The sequence below is a fragment of the Cheilinus undulatus genome, linkage group 12 (assembly GCF_018320785.1).
Source record: "Cheilinus undulatus linkage group 12, ASM1832078v1, whole genome shotgun sequence".
NCBI classification, from domain to species: domain Eukaryota; kingdom Metazoa; phylum Chordata; class Actinopteri; order Labriformes; family Labridae; genus Cheilinus; species Cheilinus undulatus.
Genome location: NC_054876.1, coordinates 24958184 through 24979958, shown reverse-complemented (window position 1 = coordinate 24979958; position 21775 = coordinate 24958184). Strand labels below are relative to the sequence as shown.

At 38.9% G+C, this 21775-nt stretch overlaps 1 protein-coding gene across 1 annotated transcript; it reads right to left on the bottom strand.

Moving 5' to 3' along the window:
* Positions 1 to 1768: 1768 nt before the first annotated feature.
* Positions 1769 to 20281, bottom strand: LOC121519361 (glutaredoxin domain-containing cysteine-rich protein 2). The gene is made up of 5 exons (XM_041802272.1): positions 20222 to 20281; positions 19585 to 19768; positions 15849 to 15958; positions 8030 to 8257; positions 1769 to 1942 (listed from the first exon to the last, which is right to left on the bottom strand). Exons 1-5 carry the CDS (start codon positions 20276 to 20278, stop codon positions 1769 to 1771), a joined length of 753 nt encoding a protein of 250 aa, XP_041658206.1. The 5' UTR covers positions 20279 to 20281.
* Between the last annotated feature and the right edge of the window lie 1494 nt (positions 20282 to 21775).

Sequence of the window (21775 nt, the reverse complement as noted above, 5' to 3'; positions counted from 1 at the left end):
GTTAAAACACATCTTCGGCAGGTAAAGGTATTTTTTCCTGCTGTTCTAGTTTTATGTGACACAGAGACTACCACTCAAGCAAACAGCCTGCCCCCTGAGACTGTGGTCTCAGAGTTACATTTAATAACCTGTCTGCTGATGGCTGGTAGGTAAGGCAAATTCACCTGACACTGAGCAAAAACACAGTATTTAGCTGGTTGCTAGTTTCAGATGAAGGAATAGTTTTCCAGCTAAACAACAGTCTGTATGATGATAAGGGGCTCAGTACTTTTCTGTAGTTGTAACATTTAAATGACAACTAGTCTACCTGACACTATGCAGCAAGTCCAGTTAGTACTCTGAGATTGATTAACACATGAACTCCAAATCAGGCAGGAGCTTTGACATTAGATTTTTGTTGGGACATGGGACACAAAGCCTGAAAGTGGGACTGTTCCAGGTAAATCTGGACGTATGGTCACCCCAGTCACATAGCTTCCCACCATATCTAATGTGTTTAGAGATTAGTTTCAGATTTTGATTTACAGGTAGTTGAAGTGCTTAAAAACAAAAGACACTCCTTAAGAGTATGCCATCAGTAGAAAAAAAAAATGAAAGTACTATTCAGCTAATGTTTAATAAATGCTTTATAGTGTGTAAATGTTATGAAGGGATTCTACTTTTTGACAGAGAAGTTAGAAGCCAGAAGGCCTGAGATGTAAAGGCTGTGTTGATTAAAATACTGTATATATTGTATAAGATGTGCAGATCCCACCTAGTAATTCACCAGTACTCAACAAAATAAAAGAATAGCCATAAAAAAATGACCATTTTACTTCATTTATTTATTAAAACTGTTAATAGAGCTTAGAATAAATCTTATAATAATCTCTTACAATAACCTGAGAATGAGATTATTCATAAAACCAACCCCTAATCTGTATTAATAGTTTAAAGCAAGCCTTCAGCACTACCTTTATTTATTAAATGTTACCCTTTTTATATCCCAGTCTCATAATGAGCTTGTTAAAACAGAAACAATAAAAAATAATAATTATCTTAACTATTTCTCCCTTATGGCATTAAATGCAGTTGTGTGTTAAACCATAGTTGGGCTCTAATTGTTTGAACCTGATCAGATCTAATGGAATATTTCATGAATCTCTTTATAGTTTTTCACTCTCATCTTAAGCTGTCAGATTTTTTTCTTTATTTTCATCTCAACCACTTTATCTTTTTCCCCTCAGGGAAAGAAACGAGCTCTCTGTTTTAGAAAAAAGAAAGTTACCATTTTACCTCATACAGTACATCATGTCAGGCTGTAAAGAGTTTCATCCAATGTGTTGAAAGAAAGCAGAGATAGGAAAAGGGCAGTCTGCCAAGTGGATGAAATAAAATGCACAACATTTGCATCATTTTAATTAAAATGATAACTCTGTCGTGGAACCCGGCTTTATCAGGAAGAATGGTTCAGATCCAAAATTATGTGACAACAAAAAAAAGTGATTATGTGTTTGTGTTAACGCACACCATGCTCACTGCACACTGTAATTGTGTTTTATGATTTTGCGCCTACTGCACAGTCACAATTCCCCTTTCCAATGATGGCTTATGCTTCCTAGAGGTGCTTCGAAAAAGCCCCACCAAGAACATTTTGGATTAGAGCAGCATTGCTGCTGAGACAATCCTGACAAAGTGATAGCACGCACACTCTCATTCACTCTCTCTCTCTCTGTCTCCCAGTGTCTCTCTCCCTTTTCTGCCAGACATGGGTGTCAGCCAAACAGCGCTATTTGCTGGAGCAGGACTGGCACTTCTCCAGACCAAGGGGGTAGCAGGCTTGGCAACGTAGATCACTGATGGATTCATTGAAGCGGTTCGCCAGCATGGACAGCTTGCTGCCGTGACATAGAGAGCAAGGAGCGCAGCCCGAGCCGCCACAATGCTGGCAGCTGTCGGCCTCCTGGAGACAGAAAAACCCATTAGAGGAGGGAAGAGGAGTAGAGAGGGGAGATGATGAGAAAAAGTGAGAGGTTATCAAAGGGTTAAAAGGGGGAGGAAAGGTGAAAGAGATACAAAAACATAGTCATGGAGATGAAGCTGAAGAGGGAAGTTTGGCAGTAATAGCTCAACCTCTACATGCTCTAATTATGTATAATGTGAAAGGCTCACTTATAAATATATTACACATTCTGCAACTGTCTTTAAACTGATTAAAATGCAACACCTAAAGCCAGTCCATTAACAGCAAACATTAACACAGCTCCAGCCAGGCTGCTGGGAAACACTAAACAAGCTTAAGTACATAAAGGCTTTTTCTCAATATTCTCTATAATTAAATGCATTTGCCATGTAGCTGTGCTGTTGGATGTTGAACAGCCTGCTGGTCATTTTAAAAAGCAGCTGCTTTCTGTAAAATGTATCATAATCAGCAGCAGGTTGTAGATTATCATAAAGCAGAGGGTGGGTAGTAACAGAGGCTCTGTTAAAATTTTTATTAACCAGCTATGGTACATGGGGATGTGATGTTTGAGTTTCAAGAGTAAATGGGCAGTGGTTTTCTAAGATTTCAAGTGTTTTTAGGAATTAAGGTGCCACAAACCAAAAGTTGGTCACCTTTGGCCTTATTCCATCTAAGAGTGAAATTGAAGAGAGACACAGTCTGCTAAGTAGTAATCTTTTAACAATAAATTGTCTTTTCAAAAAGTAAAGTAGAGATTGGTTGGAAGTTAAAATAATTGGGGTGTTACTGAGGAGTTTTCTTACATGAAATACATGTCACACTCTGAATCAAACATTCAATGACCAAGCCTGTTCATAGAACTGTTCTGGCCTGGTTTTTTATTTATGACATCAACGTATGTGTGTTGAATCAGTAGCATAGGTGATAGCAACACGGCCAACAGTTGCTTCATTTTGGATCTAAAAAAGTGTGTGAAGCTTTTATTGAGTTCTGCTGTTCTAATAACTTATTTGTGCCACTTTTAATCCCTTTTCATCACATATTCTGCCCATTTTCCCATTTTTGTCACTTTCTTGTTTTTCTTACCCAATTTCTCCAGTTATTATCCAAATGTTGCCTATTTTAACCCATTTGCTACTTCCAAACCTTTTTTTGCCTGTCTTTAGCCACTTTATACCACTTTTTATTAACAAATGTAGCCAATTTAAACCCATTTGGCCTATTTTTGTCTTTTTTCTTTTTGCAATTATTTAGTGCTTGAAGTCATTTAAGGGCCTTCTGCTTTATTCTATATTATCCCAAGGTTTGTGCACATCATGGCTTAGCTATGAAGTTTGACATTACTTCCGAAATGTTTTAGTCAATGTGACCATCCACATTGTTAACATTAGCAAGAAAAAAAAACGATTTTGCTTCAAGAAAAAGTGTTTGCGTTTTGAAAAGGCTTTACTGTAAACAGCATAAATACATAAAATCATTTTTTGTTTCTTTGGTTCTTTGGTAGAAGTGGTTATTATTCAAGTCAAATATAAAATATGGTTATCACTGGTGTTGTAGTACTCGAGAATGGTCTTGGTCTTGAGACCAGTCTCAAGACCACATTTTAAATGTCTTAGTCTTTAGGCCTCATTCACCTGACAAAACTAGGTAAGCATATCATTTTCAGATATTTAAGGTAACTCCAGGCTTGTCAGTGACTTTTAAATACACAGAAGGATTTATTCTTTACAGGAAGCTAGTTGAAAAAATTTGTTCAGCCTTGTCATGGTTTTTTAGAATTTATTTTTATGGTCTTGGTCTTGACTCTGTCTCGACCCCTAAAAGTCTTCATCTTGTCTTGGTCTCAGGGCACTTTGGTCTTGGACAAGTCATGGTCTTGGATATTGTGGTCTTGAGTACAATAATAGTTATCACATCTTAATTTTACAATGGACTTTTTCCTGACCTCCATGGGCCCCCCATTTGGTGTGGCCCAAGAAAAGTCAACTCTTTATCCCCCCTTATGAGCAGTGTTGGGCACGTTACTTTTAAAAAGTAATTAGTTATAGTTACTAGTTACTTCTCCCAAAAAGTAATTGAGTTAGTAACTGAATTACTCTACTATAAAAGTAACTAGTTACCAGGGAAGTAACTACTGCGTTACTTTTTTAAAGTTTAAATATGTCTCAGAATTTTGATTTTTTTTTCGAAGCAGGTTTCACAAACCAGTTGCATAGAGTAGAACTGCATGGACAGGTACACAGAGCTTTTAATATTTATTGCACACTGGTAGACATACTATACTTCAAGTATTTTCTTCATCGCAAAAATACACAGTGTAACAATATAACAATATAACAATTAAGGGCTTTTAACTCTCACACATAATATACCTGCCTATCATTCCGGTTGCTTCAGTCTGTGTCACAAGTTTTTGTGAAGCTGGAGCAGAAAAATCCAGCTTTAGCTGCTTGGACGATACGGCTCCGAGCTCACGTTAACCACACCTGGCCTGCTATCGTCAACAGTAATGTAAGCTATTTTGTTATTGTAAGGAAATTCAGTGTCCTGTTAATAAACTGACGGTTTGTGGTAGACTTATTTTGAAGGAAAAGGAGGAAGTGCAATGCAAGGTGTGTTGTTGTAACTTGAGGACTAGACTGAATAAAGTTTGGACCGTTTCGGTCGTATACCGTACAGTATGGTGTTGCTTTCTCCATATATATACGGTTTAGGCGCAGCCCAGATCACTCGGTTACATCAACAACAGTGTTTTTGGCCAAGTTAGTTTTGTAGAAGCGTGTGCCATTGAGAGATGCTTCATTAGATTAGAGCTGCTTACAACAGATGTGGACAAACACTTCACTCCGGGACATAATGTACACTTCACATGTACATTCTTGCCTTTTACCTCAAGGAGAATAAAGTAGTGTCTGTACTTCCACTTTGAAAACGTCAACTTTCCCTCTAGACTCCCATTGCTGCAGCTTATCTCTGCTAGTTTGAGTGTGTGTGGCTGCTGTCTGCGTGTGTAAACTGAACACTGTCTCTGACTGGTTTAGCATGAAGCTTACTCTACCTTAGCCAATCATCATGACTTATGCAGTTGTCGCGCCCCTCCCTCCTCCCTCACCAAAGAAAAAAATAAGCAGTTTTGCAGCTCCTGTGGCTGAGAGCCAAATCGGATGACAAGAGCTTCAATGAGTAGTTTATAATGCACCCCATTTTATTGCCGATAATGGTAACGACGTTGTAATGATGGAAATAGTAATTAGTTAGATTACCCGTTACTGGAAAAAATAACACCGTTAGTAACAGCGTTTATTTTAACACCGTTATTCCCATCACTACATATGGGTGGCCTTTTAAATGACCATTGGTTCTACATTGCAATAATAACCAATACCCTTTCACTTGAAGAGAACAAATACATTAACTTTGATAAAAGTAAATCTGTTAATAATGCTCAACATGAACAGATGCTTAAGAATACAACTTATTTGTTTAGCGAGCTGTTAAAAGTCGGTGTGCTTGCTCCTCAGTATCACTATTATTTATAAAACAGCTGTGTTCTAGTATTACTCACGCCATACAGTGCTTGGAATTTTTGATTGTTGTAATTCAGACAATGTGAATTGCTTCACTTTTGAACAGACATTCATACCTAGGACTACAATGCAGGTGCATTTTATCCTTGAAAAGAGCATCTATTTCCCTCTGCTGCTATGGAAACATCTTTTGTCTACTGCTGCACCACCTAATCAAAAGTCATAGACTAACCTTAAACCTGGAAGGCAAAAAGATCCATTATTGTGAAGTGTCATTGGATATTCTCAATGTATTGTGTAAAGACAAAGCTGATGGTTTGGAACATTCAGGACTGAGCAATCACTCTTTGAAAGATTTCTGGATATGACAGCTCTGTTTCTGTTGCCAATTGTCTGTGGTCGAATGATTGTTCTTTATTAGTGCTCTTCATGAAAAAATAATGCACTCTAAAAATGGCCGAATTTTTACCTGCCGCCCATTTAAGGTATATAAAGACCCTCAGTGATTCTAGTATTTATTTACAGTTCAAAACCCTCCTGTACCCTCCTGATCATAATATTCAGAGAGGCTCCCCATAATCCAAATCCAGTGACAGCCTGAATCCATACACCTAACCTCTTTAAAGCTCTAGGGACTGCTTCAAGTCTATAAAGGATAGGAACTTTTTACATTAATTTCAAATTTACTCTAGCCTAGCAGAGCTCTAGAAGTACATAACTTCATGAAAGCAAAGCAGCATTGCACAATAAAAAGGCCCAGGAGGTTTAAGCTCATTATACAATAAGTTTACTCTGGTACAAAGGCCATATGTTCTTGCTTAAAAAATGACATATGAAAACGACATGTAAAGTACGATAAATGTATGCCCAGTCTGTTGGAAATCCATCTCCTCTCTTAAGGTTTTGCATTATTTGATTATTGCTGAAAGCACAGTTTGGTTGCAATCTTGTGTCACTGCTGAAACATGCAATGGCAGGAGCTGTCACACCAAGAATGTAGCATGGCTGCAGATGTGTTTCCAAAGGAGTTAATTTAAAACTCCTGATTATCTGGCTGGAGGAGAGTAAGGCCCTGCAATAATATATCTGCTTCAGATATCAGCTGATGATGGCCATGTAAAAGCTGACAGCACTTAAATCTGTTAGAGACAAAGCTAAAAGACTGTATTCAGAGTCGATCAACATGAACGTTTTCCCAAACATTTAGAGCTTTGCCTGCTGGTGGATGTAGTCAGGCGTGAAAAGACTTTTTCAGCCCTAGGTCCAAACAGAGTCTCTTACAGGGTTTATACTAGTGTGCCTGATGTCCTTAAATTTCTGGGGTGTTTACCAAGGTTAGTTTGGGAGAAACAATCTAACCCAACAGCCCAGAGTAGAGCAGTGGGTCTCCTGATTCCTCAGGAGAAGGAGTCCTCTGATCTGAGCCAGATTTGTACCATCTCACTCCTGAATGTGGAAGGTAAGATTTTCTTTAGAATCATGGCACATTCCTTATCTAGTTCTTTAGAAATGAATAGATTAGTAGACACAACTGCGCAGACAGCAGAGATACAACCATGGTTCTGATGCAGGCAGCTAAGGTAGGGCACTATGGACTTTCATGTTGGTTTTTAGATCCAAAAAAATGCATTTTGGTTAGTATCACATAATCGTATTTGGAGATACCAATATTAAAGGTAGAGAAACTATAAAGAGTAAGTCAATACAGCTGAGGCTTTGACTTGCAATGTCAGTGCACCTGAACTCACATTAGCTTACATTGCATAAAGTGGAGGTGTTATATACAGCCCAATGTCCTGTTTGGCTTTCAAAGATGTATAGTGAGATATAGAGAAATACAGTCCCAGATCAGCTAAAGAGATTTAAAATGATACACATGGTATACAAAAGAATAATTTCTATCCTCTGCTGCAAATTAAGACAATGAGAAACTAACTACCTTGGAGTTAGAGCAACAAAGGCAAAGGTAATAATGAAAAGAAACTACAAAAGAGAAGTGAGATTGCCAAATGGTGAAGAAGGGGGATAAGAAAGAACTTTTTTTCTTCTAGAAGCAGGGAAAATGAGAAAATAACAAGAGGAGGTGAGAAAAGAATGGAGGGAGTGAGTTGATGGGAACAGTAATCAGCCAGGGAGGTGAAGGAGGGGATAATATCTAGAGCAGGGTATCCTTGCAGCCTGGGAAGTGGCAAAGTAAACGCTGCAAGGGCAGAGTAAAAACTGTGGACTCATCACTATCTTTTTACAGTTGACAGATAACACCAGGACAATGGGATGGTGGAGACTGCAGCGGGAGGGGACAGAAAGAAGGTGGCAGTTACAAGGAAACACAGAGGAGATTGTGGGATAAGAGGAAAAAGAATGGGAACAAATTGCAACAAAACGGCTGCACAGAAGACCCCGCTGTTGTACTGTTGCAAAGATAAAGTAAAGAATGGAGGACTGGAGACATATGCAGAGAAATGGAGAGGGGGGACACATGGTGAGATGGAGAACACCAAGAAACAGGGTGATAAAACCCAACCACACCGCTGAGAATAATTTAGCCAAGGATCATTACCTTAGTCTCTGAGCTGCTGATCTGTTTCTCCTCCCTCTCTCCCCCATCCTCTGTACAGAGAGCTTTAGCCCTCCTCCTGCTCCCCCTCTCTCTGGCCTTTGGGTATCCTTCTAAATCCACAGAAGCTACTGTGTGGTGCCGTAATGTTTCAGGGTTCCTCGGAGGGGCTCTGATGATGCGCAGATTGCTGGTGTAGATGATTATCTTGCCAAAATCTAAAACTGATGACTGAAAGAAATAAAAAATGTTACATTCTACATCAGTTCATATGAATAATTTGTATTTCCTCGCTTGAAGTATTAGCCTAGAGGTTTCCTACATTTCCCAAGTTGCATTCCTGCATCTCTGAGAGAGACTGCACTGGTTGCTTGTGAGGTGGATGTGTTAGTGAGAAGGGGGTTTCCTGTTAAATGCTTGTTATGCAGTATTCAGAGCATCTTTCCAGACCAGAACAAATACTCTACACACCTCCTTTATAACCCCCCAGCTTAACACTTCCCACAAGTCTTCTATCTTAACTTTAAGAGAGAGTAGCTGAGAAGTACTAATAAACATCTGAAACAAGATTCTGTGATCAATTTAAAGAGACAATATGCAGAAATAAAGCATGTCTGAGCTTCTGCCGCTGAAATCCTCTTCAGTCTGGTGTTCACACAGATTGTCAGTTTCCAGTTTTTGACCAAGAAGCAGGTCTGGACTGCAAAGCGCACACATCTAGATGTGTTTCATTCAACCCTTTCACAAAAGCCCTCTTTAACCAAGTCTAAAAAAGCAAACTTTTCACATTTAAGTGGTATTGGAAGGGATCTATAGTTGTTCTGGTTGTTCTGTTATGGTTGATAAAGTGAAGTCATTACCAGGATGATCAGACATCTGGCTTATTTTGATTGTGTTTACAACCAGTGAACATCTAAATGCATGCAATAATAGCAAGCTTGGTCCAGCTAAGAGTTGAGCGTTTAAGCGTTTCATTCCATTTCTCATAATTTATTTACCCAGAGAAATATACCACAGAGAATACCATAGATAGTATTCTTGGTACAATAATAAGACCATAGCACAGTACCATCAAGTAGTGTGTTAATAGAGCTTGTCTAAACAGTGAGGCCTTTTTTTAACAGTTTCTTTCTTTGACAGAGTAGGAATATACGCCATATGGAAAAAAGTATTTAGTCACACCTGTTGATCATTGAATTCAGGTGTTTAAGTTAGACTCATTGACACAGGTGAGTAAAATAAACACCTCTCCATTTGCAAACATTTGTGATGCAAAATGGGTTGTTCTGAGGAACCCAGTGACTTCAAGCATGGTGCTGTGATGGATGTCACCTTTGTAATAAGATAGTTTTGAAACTGAATCGCTGCGGGATATTCCACAGTCAACTACAAGTAATATTATTAGAAAGTGGAAGCATTTAGGAACAACAGCAATTCAGCCAAGAAGCAGAAGGCCATGAAAAATCACGGAGTGGGGTCAATGACTGAATGAAAGTTGACAACGCTCTGCTGATTTTAGAGCTTGAGACTTCCACTGATGTAAGTGCAAAAACTGTGCAGCAGGAGTTTCATGGATTGGGTTGAGCAGCTGATCACAAGCCACACATCACCAAGTCCAATTCCAAGTGTTGGATGGAGTGATGTAAAGCACACTGACACTGGACTGTGGAACAGTGGAAACATGTTCTGTGTGACAAATCACGCTTCTCTGACAGTCAGATGGACGAGTCTTGGAACATTACCTGCATGACTGTGTTGTGCCTGCTGTGAAGTTTGGTGGGGTAGAGATAATGATATGGGACTATTTTTTTCTTATCTCAATTGAAGGGCAATCATAATGCTTCATAACCAAGATATCTTGGACAATGTTATGCTTCCAAATTTATGTCAACAGTTTGGGGAAGGCCCTTTTCTATTCCAACAAGACTGTGCCCCAGTGCAGAAAGCAAGGACTATGAAGACATGGTTTGATGATGATGAGTAAAGTGTGGAAGAACTTGACTGGCCCTGACCTCAACCCCATTGAGCACCTTTGGGATGGACAAATCTCCACAGAAACACTCCAAAATCTTGTGGAAAGACATCCAACATGCTTTAGCTGAAGCCTTTGAAATCAGCTTTAATGCATCTGTGATCTGTAGACTGCATTCTGTAAAACCCTGCTACAAGACCTCTAGTTCCTGGAAAAGTGAACATATTTTGTGCTTTCATGAAATATTTCTGGTATTTTTTCAAGTCTGACTAATTTCTTCATCATTGATAATTAATAATTTTGCACCAATAACCTTGCTATTGCCAAGCATTTGTTGTTGTTGTTTTTTTTTTTTTTAGATAACTTGATTTGCACTATCCAACAATCAGAAATAGATGCATGCCACACTTTCAGGGACTCTATCTTGTCATAAAATAAAGTATTCAAGTCTTGTGGGGGACTCATTAGACTCTGAGAAGTCTTGTTGCTCCTCTTTGACCAACACTTCATCCTTTCATCAATACTCTAAAAGAGATAAATCAGATCCAAATTGCTGTTTTCTCCTGATAAATGTGGCCTTGGTCAGCAGGGCCAAGCATGCCTTTGTTTTCGAGGATAAAAGAATGAAAATGACACTTAGCCAGCAGGCGATGTAGCTGACCTCCCTCTCAGCCTGCTGCACTAATGAAGCCTCCGTCACAGCAGCTCAGTAACATCGCCTTTTAAAGTCAGATCAACTATTTTTGTGGCTATTATTGTTCCACTTTGCTTGTTGTACAATTTGTACCTAACAGCATGAACACCCACAGATTGTTCATTTTCTAATTTCAGTCTTGATCACTTGTTCTGCTCTAAAGATGTGGGATAAATTATTGAATTACAATGTATTTGCTACTAATTCTGCATGTGTTTATGTTGGCGTGTCTGTTTTTATTTGCACATGTGGGCTTGTAATGCTCGGTGGAGTATATTTACCCCTCCAACGAGCTGTTATACATTCCTACTCTAATGACCATTATGTCAATTTATCAATACAGTGTAGTAGTTGTTCTTCTAAAACAGGGCATACTTGCAATAAGTCTGAAAACTGATTTATGAAATATTAAAATGCCCTTTAAATTAATTCAGTTTGTTTTTTACCTTCTGGTAATTAATTTTCCTGACCGTTTTGTACTCAGACTCAGACAACTTTATTTATGCCAAAGGGCAATCCATTTTTGCAGTCTACCCAGACCATACATACAATCACAAACAGCAAACAGAGACAATAATAAAGAAAAGTCAGTACATAACAGAGATGCTCATTGACACATCGACCCTCATGTGACCCTTTTAGTAACGACACACTCAGGGTCAGGCAGATTATAATGCACATTTAAGAATAGCAGCAGAGAAAAGAGAACATAAATAAAATACCCAAGTGCATTATGGATTACATCATAAGTTTACGTTCATAGAATGTACGAACAAATGCATTCCGTTATGACCCACCCTACCCCGTCTTGTACTTCAAAACTAACACTTTCCACAACTTCAAACACCTAAAGCATTAGCACCGCTGAAATACGCAACTCCATCGGCGGGCTCGAGTCGGATTTCATAACAAGATTCCAGGAATTTCAGCTGTATGGACCCATGTTTACTCTCTGAATCAAACCAGATTGGTTCAATGGGCATGACATGGATTTATCAGTGCTGGATTGGACACACAGGCCATGACACTACAGTTGATTGAGCTGAAAACTTCAACACTGTGGGTGACAAAGTTTACAGAGCTATGGAAACAGCTGGAATACACAGCGGTGCGTGATCACGGGACCTGCATCTTCACCTGCTGGACATCTCTGCCAGAGAAGTTTGGCTGCCTTAAGAACATTGCTCTGGCCTCGCTGACGAAGTATGGCTCAATATAACTCTGTGACTCAGCCCCCCCAGCAGCTGTTTCACAATCGACCACTTAGAAGCATGTGTGCAACTTAAAGTATGGAGCTCAGCAAAGGAAAGCCGTGCCAGGGATCACATTGACTGGTAGGTTTCTGTTGAAACGTGCAGCATAAAACATTTTGAATAAGATTATTTCTCTGGCTTATGTTTTCAAATGTCAGATGCTAATGTTTTCAAAAAGGTGGCAGGATTTCACAGATGTGCTCACAGATTTGTTTGTCACACTTTATTCACCCCTTTTGACATATTCTGCCATCATCAAAACATTTTTAATGGCACTTCATATCAAAAAGGTTGCCGACCCCTGTTCTAAACCATCCAATGGGTTTTAAAGAACAAAGATTTAAATAACACCTGTTTGTCTTTCAGATAGTAGTGTTGTGAAATATCAGAAATAAAAATCTAGAAATCTCAACCATTAATATGTATTTATGCATGAACACCAATTCCAGAAAAAAGCTGTGGCAGAGTTTAAATTGTAAATTAAAAAAGAATACAGTGATTTCTTTTTCCCTTTCAATTGAATACAGCACAGAGACAAGATAGTTAATGTTAAACAAACTAAATATAAATGTTCAGCAGAAACAGTTTATTGTTGGAAATATGCACACATATTAACATGCAACTTGTTTCATAACGGTAGGGACAGCAGCATGTAAATCTCGTCGCTACAGCACCTCCTCTTGTCACAACACTAGCTGTAGTTAGATGAGCATTTTTTTCAGCAATCTGATAAAATTCATTCTGATTGGATATTTAAATGTCTCTGTTAGTTCACATGGACCCTGCAAAGTGCAAACTGATTCAGATGTGCGTGCTCGTGCATCATACATTTGATCTGAATAAAACTGCTCTGGCATGAGCAGTATCGTCCCAGCAGTCAAATCTAACAAAAATTTGTGGTCGAATTGTTCTTCTATGCCTTTGTTGTAAAGAAACCAGCATCACTTGCTTTTTTTATTTATTTCAACTTTTCAACTTTTTTCAACACAAAAATGTTGGATTGTTCTACTGTCTTGTGTGTGTACCTTATATAATCTGACCAAAAGTTCTGAGCTCTTTTAAAGTTTCCAGCAAAACAGTTGTCTCTGCAACAGAGTAGTTTTTTTCTCCCACAAGGTTTCTATTCTTCCAGACATGTGCAGTACGACAAAAATCACTCGAAACAGGGAGAAACAATCAGATTGAGTGTTTTAATGAGCACTGACCATCAGCATAGACCACCTGTCTCAATCAGAATGAAATTTCTCTCCAAATGAGCCAGATCGAAGAATTTTATTCCAAATGAAGCGTGTATATGAAGCATTTATATTCAGATCAGGCATTTATTCTGATTACAAGTGGTCCATGTAAACACAGCTACTGCAAGCATCTTGGAGCTAAAGACAATAACTGATGAAGTAAAGTAAGTGGAATTCTTCCTATTTTTGCTTGATGTAAAACCTAGGTTGCTCATGGTGGAGGGTTTTCATTATCGTATTATGCATCTCATAATGCATCATACATACTCAGTGGTTGAAAAGTCTGGACTGCATGCAGGCCAATCAAGTACCCACAGTGTTTTTAATTGTGAAGCCATGCTGTTGTATCTCTTGCAGAATGTGGCTTGGAATTGTGCCACTTGATATAAGCAAGGACCTCCCTGAAAAGGACACCGTCTGGTTGCAAAGCATTTTTTGCTCCAAAACTTGTTTGTCCTGGTCAGTATTGCATTCTCAGATGTGCAAGTTACCTGTGCCACAGGCACTAATACACAACCATACCATCAAAGAGGCAGGCTTTTGAACTTTGCATTGATAACATTAGGTTGGTCCTTTTCCTCTTTAGCCCAGAAGACTCAACAGCAATTTTTCCAAAAACATTCTGAAATGTGGACTCGTCAGACTATGGCATACGTTCTCACTCACTTCAGGTTGGTCCATCTCAGATGAGCTCAGGCCCAGAAAAGTCAACAGAACCTCTGGATGTTGTTAACATCTTGCTGTCTCTTTGCATCTTAACCCACATCTGTAGATGGAGTAATGTCCTGTGTTTCCTGAAAAAGGTTGTCTTAAGTGTTCCCAAGCCAACATTGTAATATCTGTCACTGAATGATGCTGTTTATTATGCAGAGATTTCTCAAGACTCTTTAATCTTTTGATGATAATGTTAACTGTAGATGCCAAAGTCTCTGAATTTCCTGCTTAGGAATGTTATTCATAAACCGCTGGACTATTTACCCACACAGTCCTTCACAAAGTGAAGAATTTTGCACCATCATTGACAGTAATAGACTGGGCGTTTTCAAGATGATCCTTTTATACCCAATCATGGTATTGTCCAGGTGTTTCTGAGGATTCACAACCTTCCCAGGCATTTTTTGTCCTGTCCCAACTTTTTTGAAACATGTTGCAGGCATCAAATTCACAATGAGTGCATATTTGAAACATTAAAGTTTATCAGATTGCTCATCTTGTCTTTGTGCTAAATTCAGTGTTTTACTTTCTTTATTCACATTTTGCACAACATCCCATTCTTTATTATTACCTCCTCCAAGGAGGTTATGTGATTGGGTGGGTTTGTTTGTTTGTTTGTTTGTTTGTTTGTTTGTTTGTTTGTTTGTTTGTTAGCGACAAAACTCAAAAAGTCATGGACGGATTTTCATGAAATTTTCAGGAAATGTCAGAAATGGCATAAGGAAGAACTGATTAGATTTTGGGAGTGATCCAGATCACCATCTGGATCCAGGAATTTTTTAAAGGATTCTTTACTATTGGGAGATAGGGCTTATAGTGGAGGTCTGCACTGTTACCACTTCACACCAGGAGATGGCGGACATGAGTAACTTCAATCCAAGCAGCATTTTGGGTGTAGAGTTTGAAAGATGCACACCCGGTCAAGGAGACGAGTCGGAGCGTAACAGAGATAAAGATAGCGAATTGTAGCGAGAATACTCACAATGCTGGGAGGAATAGAGGAATATTCACCCTCTGCCATGACTTTCAGTCATCCGGTGAGACCATCGGTGCTTCCGCAAAGATAGTCCACACATAGCAAAGCCATTGCTTTGCCTCACCGTGTCTCCACCCCACTGGGGAAGGAGTAATCGACGAATTAGATTTTGGGAGTTATCCGGATCACCGTCTGGCTCCAGGAATGTTTTTAAAGGATTCTACACTATCAGGAGATAGGGCTGATGGCGGAGGTCTGTGCTCTCGGAGTGCTTTTCTAGTTTTGACTTGCTTTTAGCAAATCTGTCTTTCTGGTGTTCCTTCAATATTTACATCTGAAGAGTTCATTTGCCAAAATAGTGAAACACCATTCTAGTAAATAATGAAAAAAATAAGAAAAATAACACTTTCAATTGAGCTGTCTTCTGATGTAAATCTTAAAAAATGATTAAACAATTATACTTATTATAATTATACTTAATCAACTTCAGTCTGATTGATATTACATTGAAAAAATACATTTTATGACAATTTATAAAAACAGAGTTGACTGTTTTTGCAAATGAACCCTTTAATCTGTATAGTCAACTTTTACAGAAGGTTTCCGTACACACACTCACACTCATACAGATGATCATAATCATCTGCTATTGGTTATTTAAATGACATCTTTAACTGTGGCCCTGACATAATAGTCATTTTCTAATAAATATTCTGAACTTCTACCCAGCCATTTTAATACGTTTATAATAACGCTGAATTAATAAAGCCAAGATGGACATTTTGTTTTCATTCATTAGAGTCTTATTAGTTTCAATTCCAGTTCATTTCAGCTGCACCGGAGAATGAATTAACATATTAAGACAGATCTAAGTGTTTAATATTCTGACAGACAAAAGTGGCTCTGTTATTGGGAGATCCAATCTAAGATTATTTTGATTAATATGAAAATTTTGCTTAATCAAAACATGCTTACCGTGCCGTCTCCCTCAGCTCCCTCGGTCTGGTCTGCAGCCGGCTTGTAGCCTCCCACTCCTCTGTAGACGTTTATTCTCTGAGCAATGAGCCCGGTTGGAGGACAGACATCTGGGTACAACATAAAACACAGAGTTAGGACTTGTAGTCCACAGAGAACAAATGGACTTCACTGGGTTTCACCAGTGCTGGACATGCATGTTCAAATGTAGGCTATTTTAAATGCCTGTTCTAATGTTTACTTGAATTTACTTTGATAGTCCCAGACCTAGCTCTATGTAGCTGTACAGTCCTCAGTGAAATGAGGTTGTCATTCTGACAGAAGGGATTACTTGGAGATTGAGGAGGAGTAGGGGGGTTTTAGCTTTGGTAACACACTCTTTGTGATAGATTACATTCTGAACTGCAAGATGACTTTGATCTGTTTTCAGTCTTTGTTTTTTACACAAGCAGAGAGGATTATCTACCAGTTAACAGCTGATTCACATCATACACATAGTGACGAAACAGTTCTCTAAGTCGTTTGTTTGGACTCAAGACATTTTGTAACTGGCTGATTCAAAACTAAGTAGTTCATTCAGTTAAAGTGTTTAGATCCGCTGTGCAGAGCAGCACAGTGTGACATTAAAATATGTTGTTGCTTTGTTGTTTTACACTGGCTGTGAATTAAGGATGAAGGCTTTAGGTATCATACTGTTTCATCATGTTACATGCCTCTTCATTTCTCTTTGTGGATCAGTGGCAGTCAACAGAAGCCATTTATAGCCGTTAATTTGTTAAGACCCAGCAAGGCAGGAGAGACAGCATCATAACACTGCATTAATAAAACAAAACATAACAAAAAAAAGCTTTACATCCAGCATCATCATGGCCATTTTACTCTAGTGGGTAATAAAAACCTTGCCTCAATCAAGCAATGATATTACTTTAGTTACAAGCTAACTACTCTCAACATGGGATTTAGTGTGAACTTACTACCCAAGTGTAACCCACAATTTCCTCATAGGACATCTGCACTGCGCACCGATGGCTGTGGGTTTGCTCCCACCGAAGGAAGTGCCCCCCCATTGGAACCCACCCACTGTCTAGAGCACTGCACAGCCCTAATCAGCAGGCAGAGATCACGGGATAACTGTGAGTTCACACATGAGCAGTATGTCAACAGTAGGGATGGGGATCATTAATCTTTATTGATACTGATACCCTTACCGATACTCTTTACTGAGCCGAGTCCTTATCAGTACCACTGTCGATACTTTTCTATAGTTTGGTGGAAAGACAAAATGGAGAAAAAAAATTTGCACTCAAGGTGGTCTTAGCTGAGTAGTGCTAGAGTTAAATAATTATGATTCAGTCTGTCACATCTATTTTATATCCCTCACACACCAACACATTCTTCATATTCATAACTGTATTTATTGAAGTTTCTCATCAAAAACTAAATTTTCCCATTTTTATATGACAATTGAACATACCACGGTGTGGTCACTGTATGTGGAAATTGGAGGTAAGAAAAAACTTAGCTGGTCTAAGAGGCCACAGGTTTTATTTACGAACAAGCATATACTGTATGTCTTAGAAGTCTGAAATCATACACTCTGAAACAAAAAGGTTTTATAACAAAATGACAAGATAAGTAATGTCTTTTTTATGTATGTTGTATAAAGAAACAAGAGTACATTCTGGGCAATGATGTCATCTTTGTTCCTGGACAATGAATTTTCATCATTAAAGCTTTGTATAAAATAATCCAAGCACAATTTTAGTGAAGAGTACCATAGGAAAGAACTTGCTGCAATGTAGATCCATGTTAGTGCAATCATAAGGATGTGAGAGGAAGCAGCCATTTGTCATCTCTACCCAGAGTGCATTGCAAAACAATGACAGCCAATATGTCAATCTATTTTTCAAAATTTCTCAAAATGCAGTAATTGTGTGTGTTTAATTTTACATACATGATACGCTGGTGTTGATCCAGTTAGGTCACATTAACTTCATATGCAGGCCTCCCTTCATTTATCTGTAATCAGCTATGCTAGCATTGTCAGCATGCATGGCAAGCTACTGTAACAAATCCCCAGTATACAAAATACTTTTCTGTCCATGTTCTTCAGCAGCCAAAGTGCTTCATTTTAAAACCAGATTAACATTAGTGATGGGATTTCCAACTCTTTTCAGTGATCCGGATCATTTGGCTTGACTCAGCAAGAAGAACCAACTCTTTCAATTTTTTCAACTGATGAACATATCATGTAAGTATTCAAAACATACAGTCTCCTCATAACAGGCATGGCAGATGAAATCCCTTTGCATTGTGTGTCTGTGGGGAACAGATCATCCGTATGAATCAATCACATAACACACAACATGTATAAATGATAACAGCACTAGTAATAAAAATATAAAATAGCTCTCAAACTCTATTGAGATCTTATCGTTCACGTAAAAGAGACGACTCTTTGAACCAGCTCATTTTTGAATGGCCTATCACTAATTTTTTAAGGCCGACTCACACTACATGAGTTCTGATTTTGGTCCGACTGCATCATCGTAGCTCATCGTCAAACGTCAAGTATATAACATGAATATGGGCGTCGGGAACAACAAATACACCTGTAGTATGTAATAACTGATGTTCTGTCAAAGGTGCCCCACAACCATGATTCAACAAGACTAGCATGTCAGAACCTTCTGCCTAGTTTGACACCCTGACTTGATGTTGACACCATTTACCAACAGGAGTGCACTGGATCCTTAACTTTGCATCATCATTTACCAGAGCCAGTCCCTACTTTGTCTCCCTTCAGGAATCCTATGCCTAACTAATACATACAGTGGAACTGTATGTATTAGGTAGGCTTATTGGGCTAATTTTCTTTACATTATCACACCCATACATCAAGTTCTGTCTGAAGGATGTCCGGTCAATATTATCCTCATCTATATACATCAGGACAAGTCCATTAATGTTATCCATAATCTATTATCCAATCCAGAATTGTTAAATGTTTGCTTTGTTCTATTCCCATCAAAAAAAAAAGACAAAGCTAGCATCAAATAGCACTTCTGTTGTTGCTATACTTGCTGATTGTAGATTGACTTCAGCTTGTGGCTATGCTCTATAATGGCTAATTATGGTTTTAAAACTTCCATGTTCATTCTGCAGTAGTTTCTAGTAGATGATGTTGGTTTTAGTCATAACAGTAGTAATTCCCCATGATGCCAAGGTAAGCTTAGGCTGTTTGTGATACATAATTTTTAACTTACAGATTTAAAACTCAATCAATCATGCGATCAATCTTTTTTTGATAATGCCAATTCACAACAATGCCTTCAGACTCTTTACAGAGAGAGCAAGTCTAGACGTTCTGTTTTCTCTTTATTCTAGGAGAAAAGTTTATGTTGTGATTCTGCTTCTATGGTGCATGCTGCTATAGTCTCTTGAATATCTGTCCAAAAAAGCTGACAATAAAGACATTTTGCACAGAAACAGCCATATTTAATGTAAGATACATTTTAATGTGTGGCACCACTTTGGAGGAAATTACTTTTTTTTTTATATGTTTCAATGAAGAAGACATACAGTAAGAGAGTACCAAAATAAACACATGAGCAAGGCAAACAGGGGCTGTTGCAAAGTCAATACACTCCATAAAAGAATGAACATGAGGAGTGGGACATGTCCAGATTGTCTCATGGAATCTGTCTCATCATATAAGAACCATTTAGCCTCTCACCTTGTTGATCTCCACGAGTATCCTCAAACCCACAGAGCTGCTCCATCTCCAGGTGACTGGGTGGGATCTTGCGATGAACAAAGCTGTGAGGATATTTCTCCTCTGGACTGTCCAGCTCCTGACCGTCCTCATACACATGTTTCAGTACCCGACCGCTGTAGGATGACGCCAGCTTGAACCTCACCTGGGGGTTTTAAGTCAAAGGAGGCGTGTTCTTACTCCACACTCAAGGTCTGACTTTCTCCAAGCATGCACTTGATGTCGACTTCAGTATAGCAACTAATAAGTACAGTTTCCTTGCAGTGAAAATAAGAATAATGAGTGGAAAAGGCGCTGTTAGATCAGACGAGACAGGAAAATTCAAACACTTCAAGCATTTAAAAGGCAAGCTAACATTTTGTGTCAGTGCCTCTGGCAGAAAGAGGACATCAGACATAGTATAAAAAAGGTGATTACTTTTTCCAGCTACTGGTAATTGTGTGCTGTAATGTAAAGAAGTTTGACACTGATATAAAGACAACTCTTTTAATGGAGAACTTGGCTATGACCTCAATATGTCTTTTTCTCAGCACACCACGGTTATAAAAATACTTCAAACCCATGAATTTGAAAGAAAATGATCGTGTAAACAACTCACCTTCCTGGGCTTGGTGCCTTCATAGCGCTGATTCAGTTTTCTCTGGAGTTCCTCCATAGTGGCTGATGGAGGACAGGGGCACAGAAAGAGGGTCAGTCCATCTGAGAAAGTCCTTACCTGGGGCGAAATAACATCAGCTGGACACCGGGATGAAAGGAAGCTCTGATGGATCGATGCAGAGAAAAATATTGATATACAGCTAGATGGAAGCACAGGGTGAGAGCACGATTGAAGAGCTGTGTGTAAGGAGTGGGAGGATGAGTAGTTGAGATGAAGCTCTCTCTGTGTGTCCAGCCTCCTGAGTTTGACTGCACCTGCTGTTTAAGGGACCACCTTTTTAGCTCTACATGCTAAATAATTCACAGCTAGATCGAGTGTACAAAAGTGTGGTTGAGAAACCAGAGGCTCTGTCATCAAATAATTATGATCACCAGAATAGAAGATGGTCGCAGTCCTTTGTGTGTTTGTGTGCGTAAGGGAAAGAAAGAAACAGTGAGTCTGTGTGAGTGTGGGAGTTGTTAGATAGTTGTAGATGTGCCTGCTGTTGGGATGGAGCCCAGTGCATTGGTGTTTAAAAGTAAACATGATATTCTATGTCTGTTACTCGTGCTGAATACCTTTGCACTGATCAAAATATTGTCATGGCACTTAAATATCACTTGTGTTTTGGATGTGACTCTTTGCATGATTATGGTTATAGCTGTGTATTGTGCACTTGGCGGTCATTTTCGGGTTATGTGACATTCATTTATGAGGGCTGCATAAAAATATTCTACTTCAGTCAGGAACCTCCACTCTTGTCGCACATTTTACCATTTTATTGCAAAAATGGGTATACATTTTTTGACTTGGCAGAGAAGCCTCTGCTCAAAAGAAGCTCCCTGAGTTTGTCAAGCAGCATGCTTTCACTTTCCAGAGAGGGCATGGCCAGAAACCCCTCTATGTATAGATACTTTTATGATCATGCAGGTTGAATACAATAAAATAAGCTCAAAAGCAATGAATCCTTGGAGCATTAATCTGAATATGTGGATGCAAATCTTATGTCAACAAGTCTTATGCTATAAAAGAGGAGGCTGGGGTGGAGGAGATTAAGCTTTGCAAACAGCAGCCGCATGGTGCATCAATACTTTAAGCAGGGATTAGTGAGAGGCATGCCACATCTTAACACACCACTGTGTCAAGAGAAAGAGCTGTGATTGGCTGTGGGAGCTGGGAGACAGTAATTAGGATCAGCTGGCTGTCTGCAGATCATGGCTGGGCATATGACTACTGTGTCCTGCAACTGAACTAACGCTATGCTTCATTGCTCCATCAGGTTAACAAATATATTTACATGGAAACAAAAAGCATTGGTTTCACTGCTTCTTAGTTGAACAGCAACTGTTATAAGAATACTTATAGAGAGGGGGGCATAGAAAGTGTTACTGTCCCGTTCGATAAAGTTTGGTTAAGGCCTTGGCAGCACCTTTCTGCAGCCACAGTGATGTAAAATAAGTCCACTACTGCTCCTTGATGTCACATTTCACTTAAAAAAAACTCAAAGACAGCTCT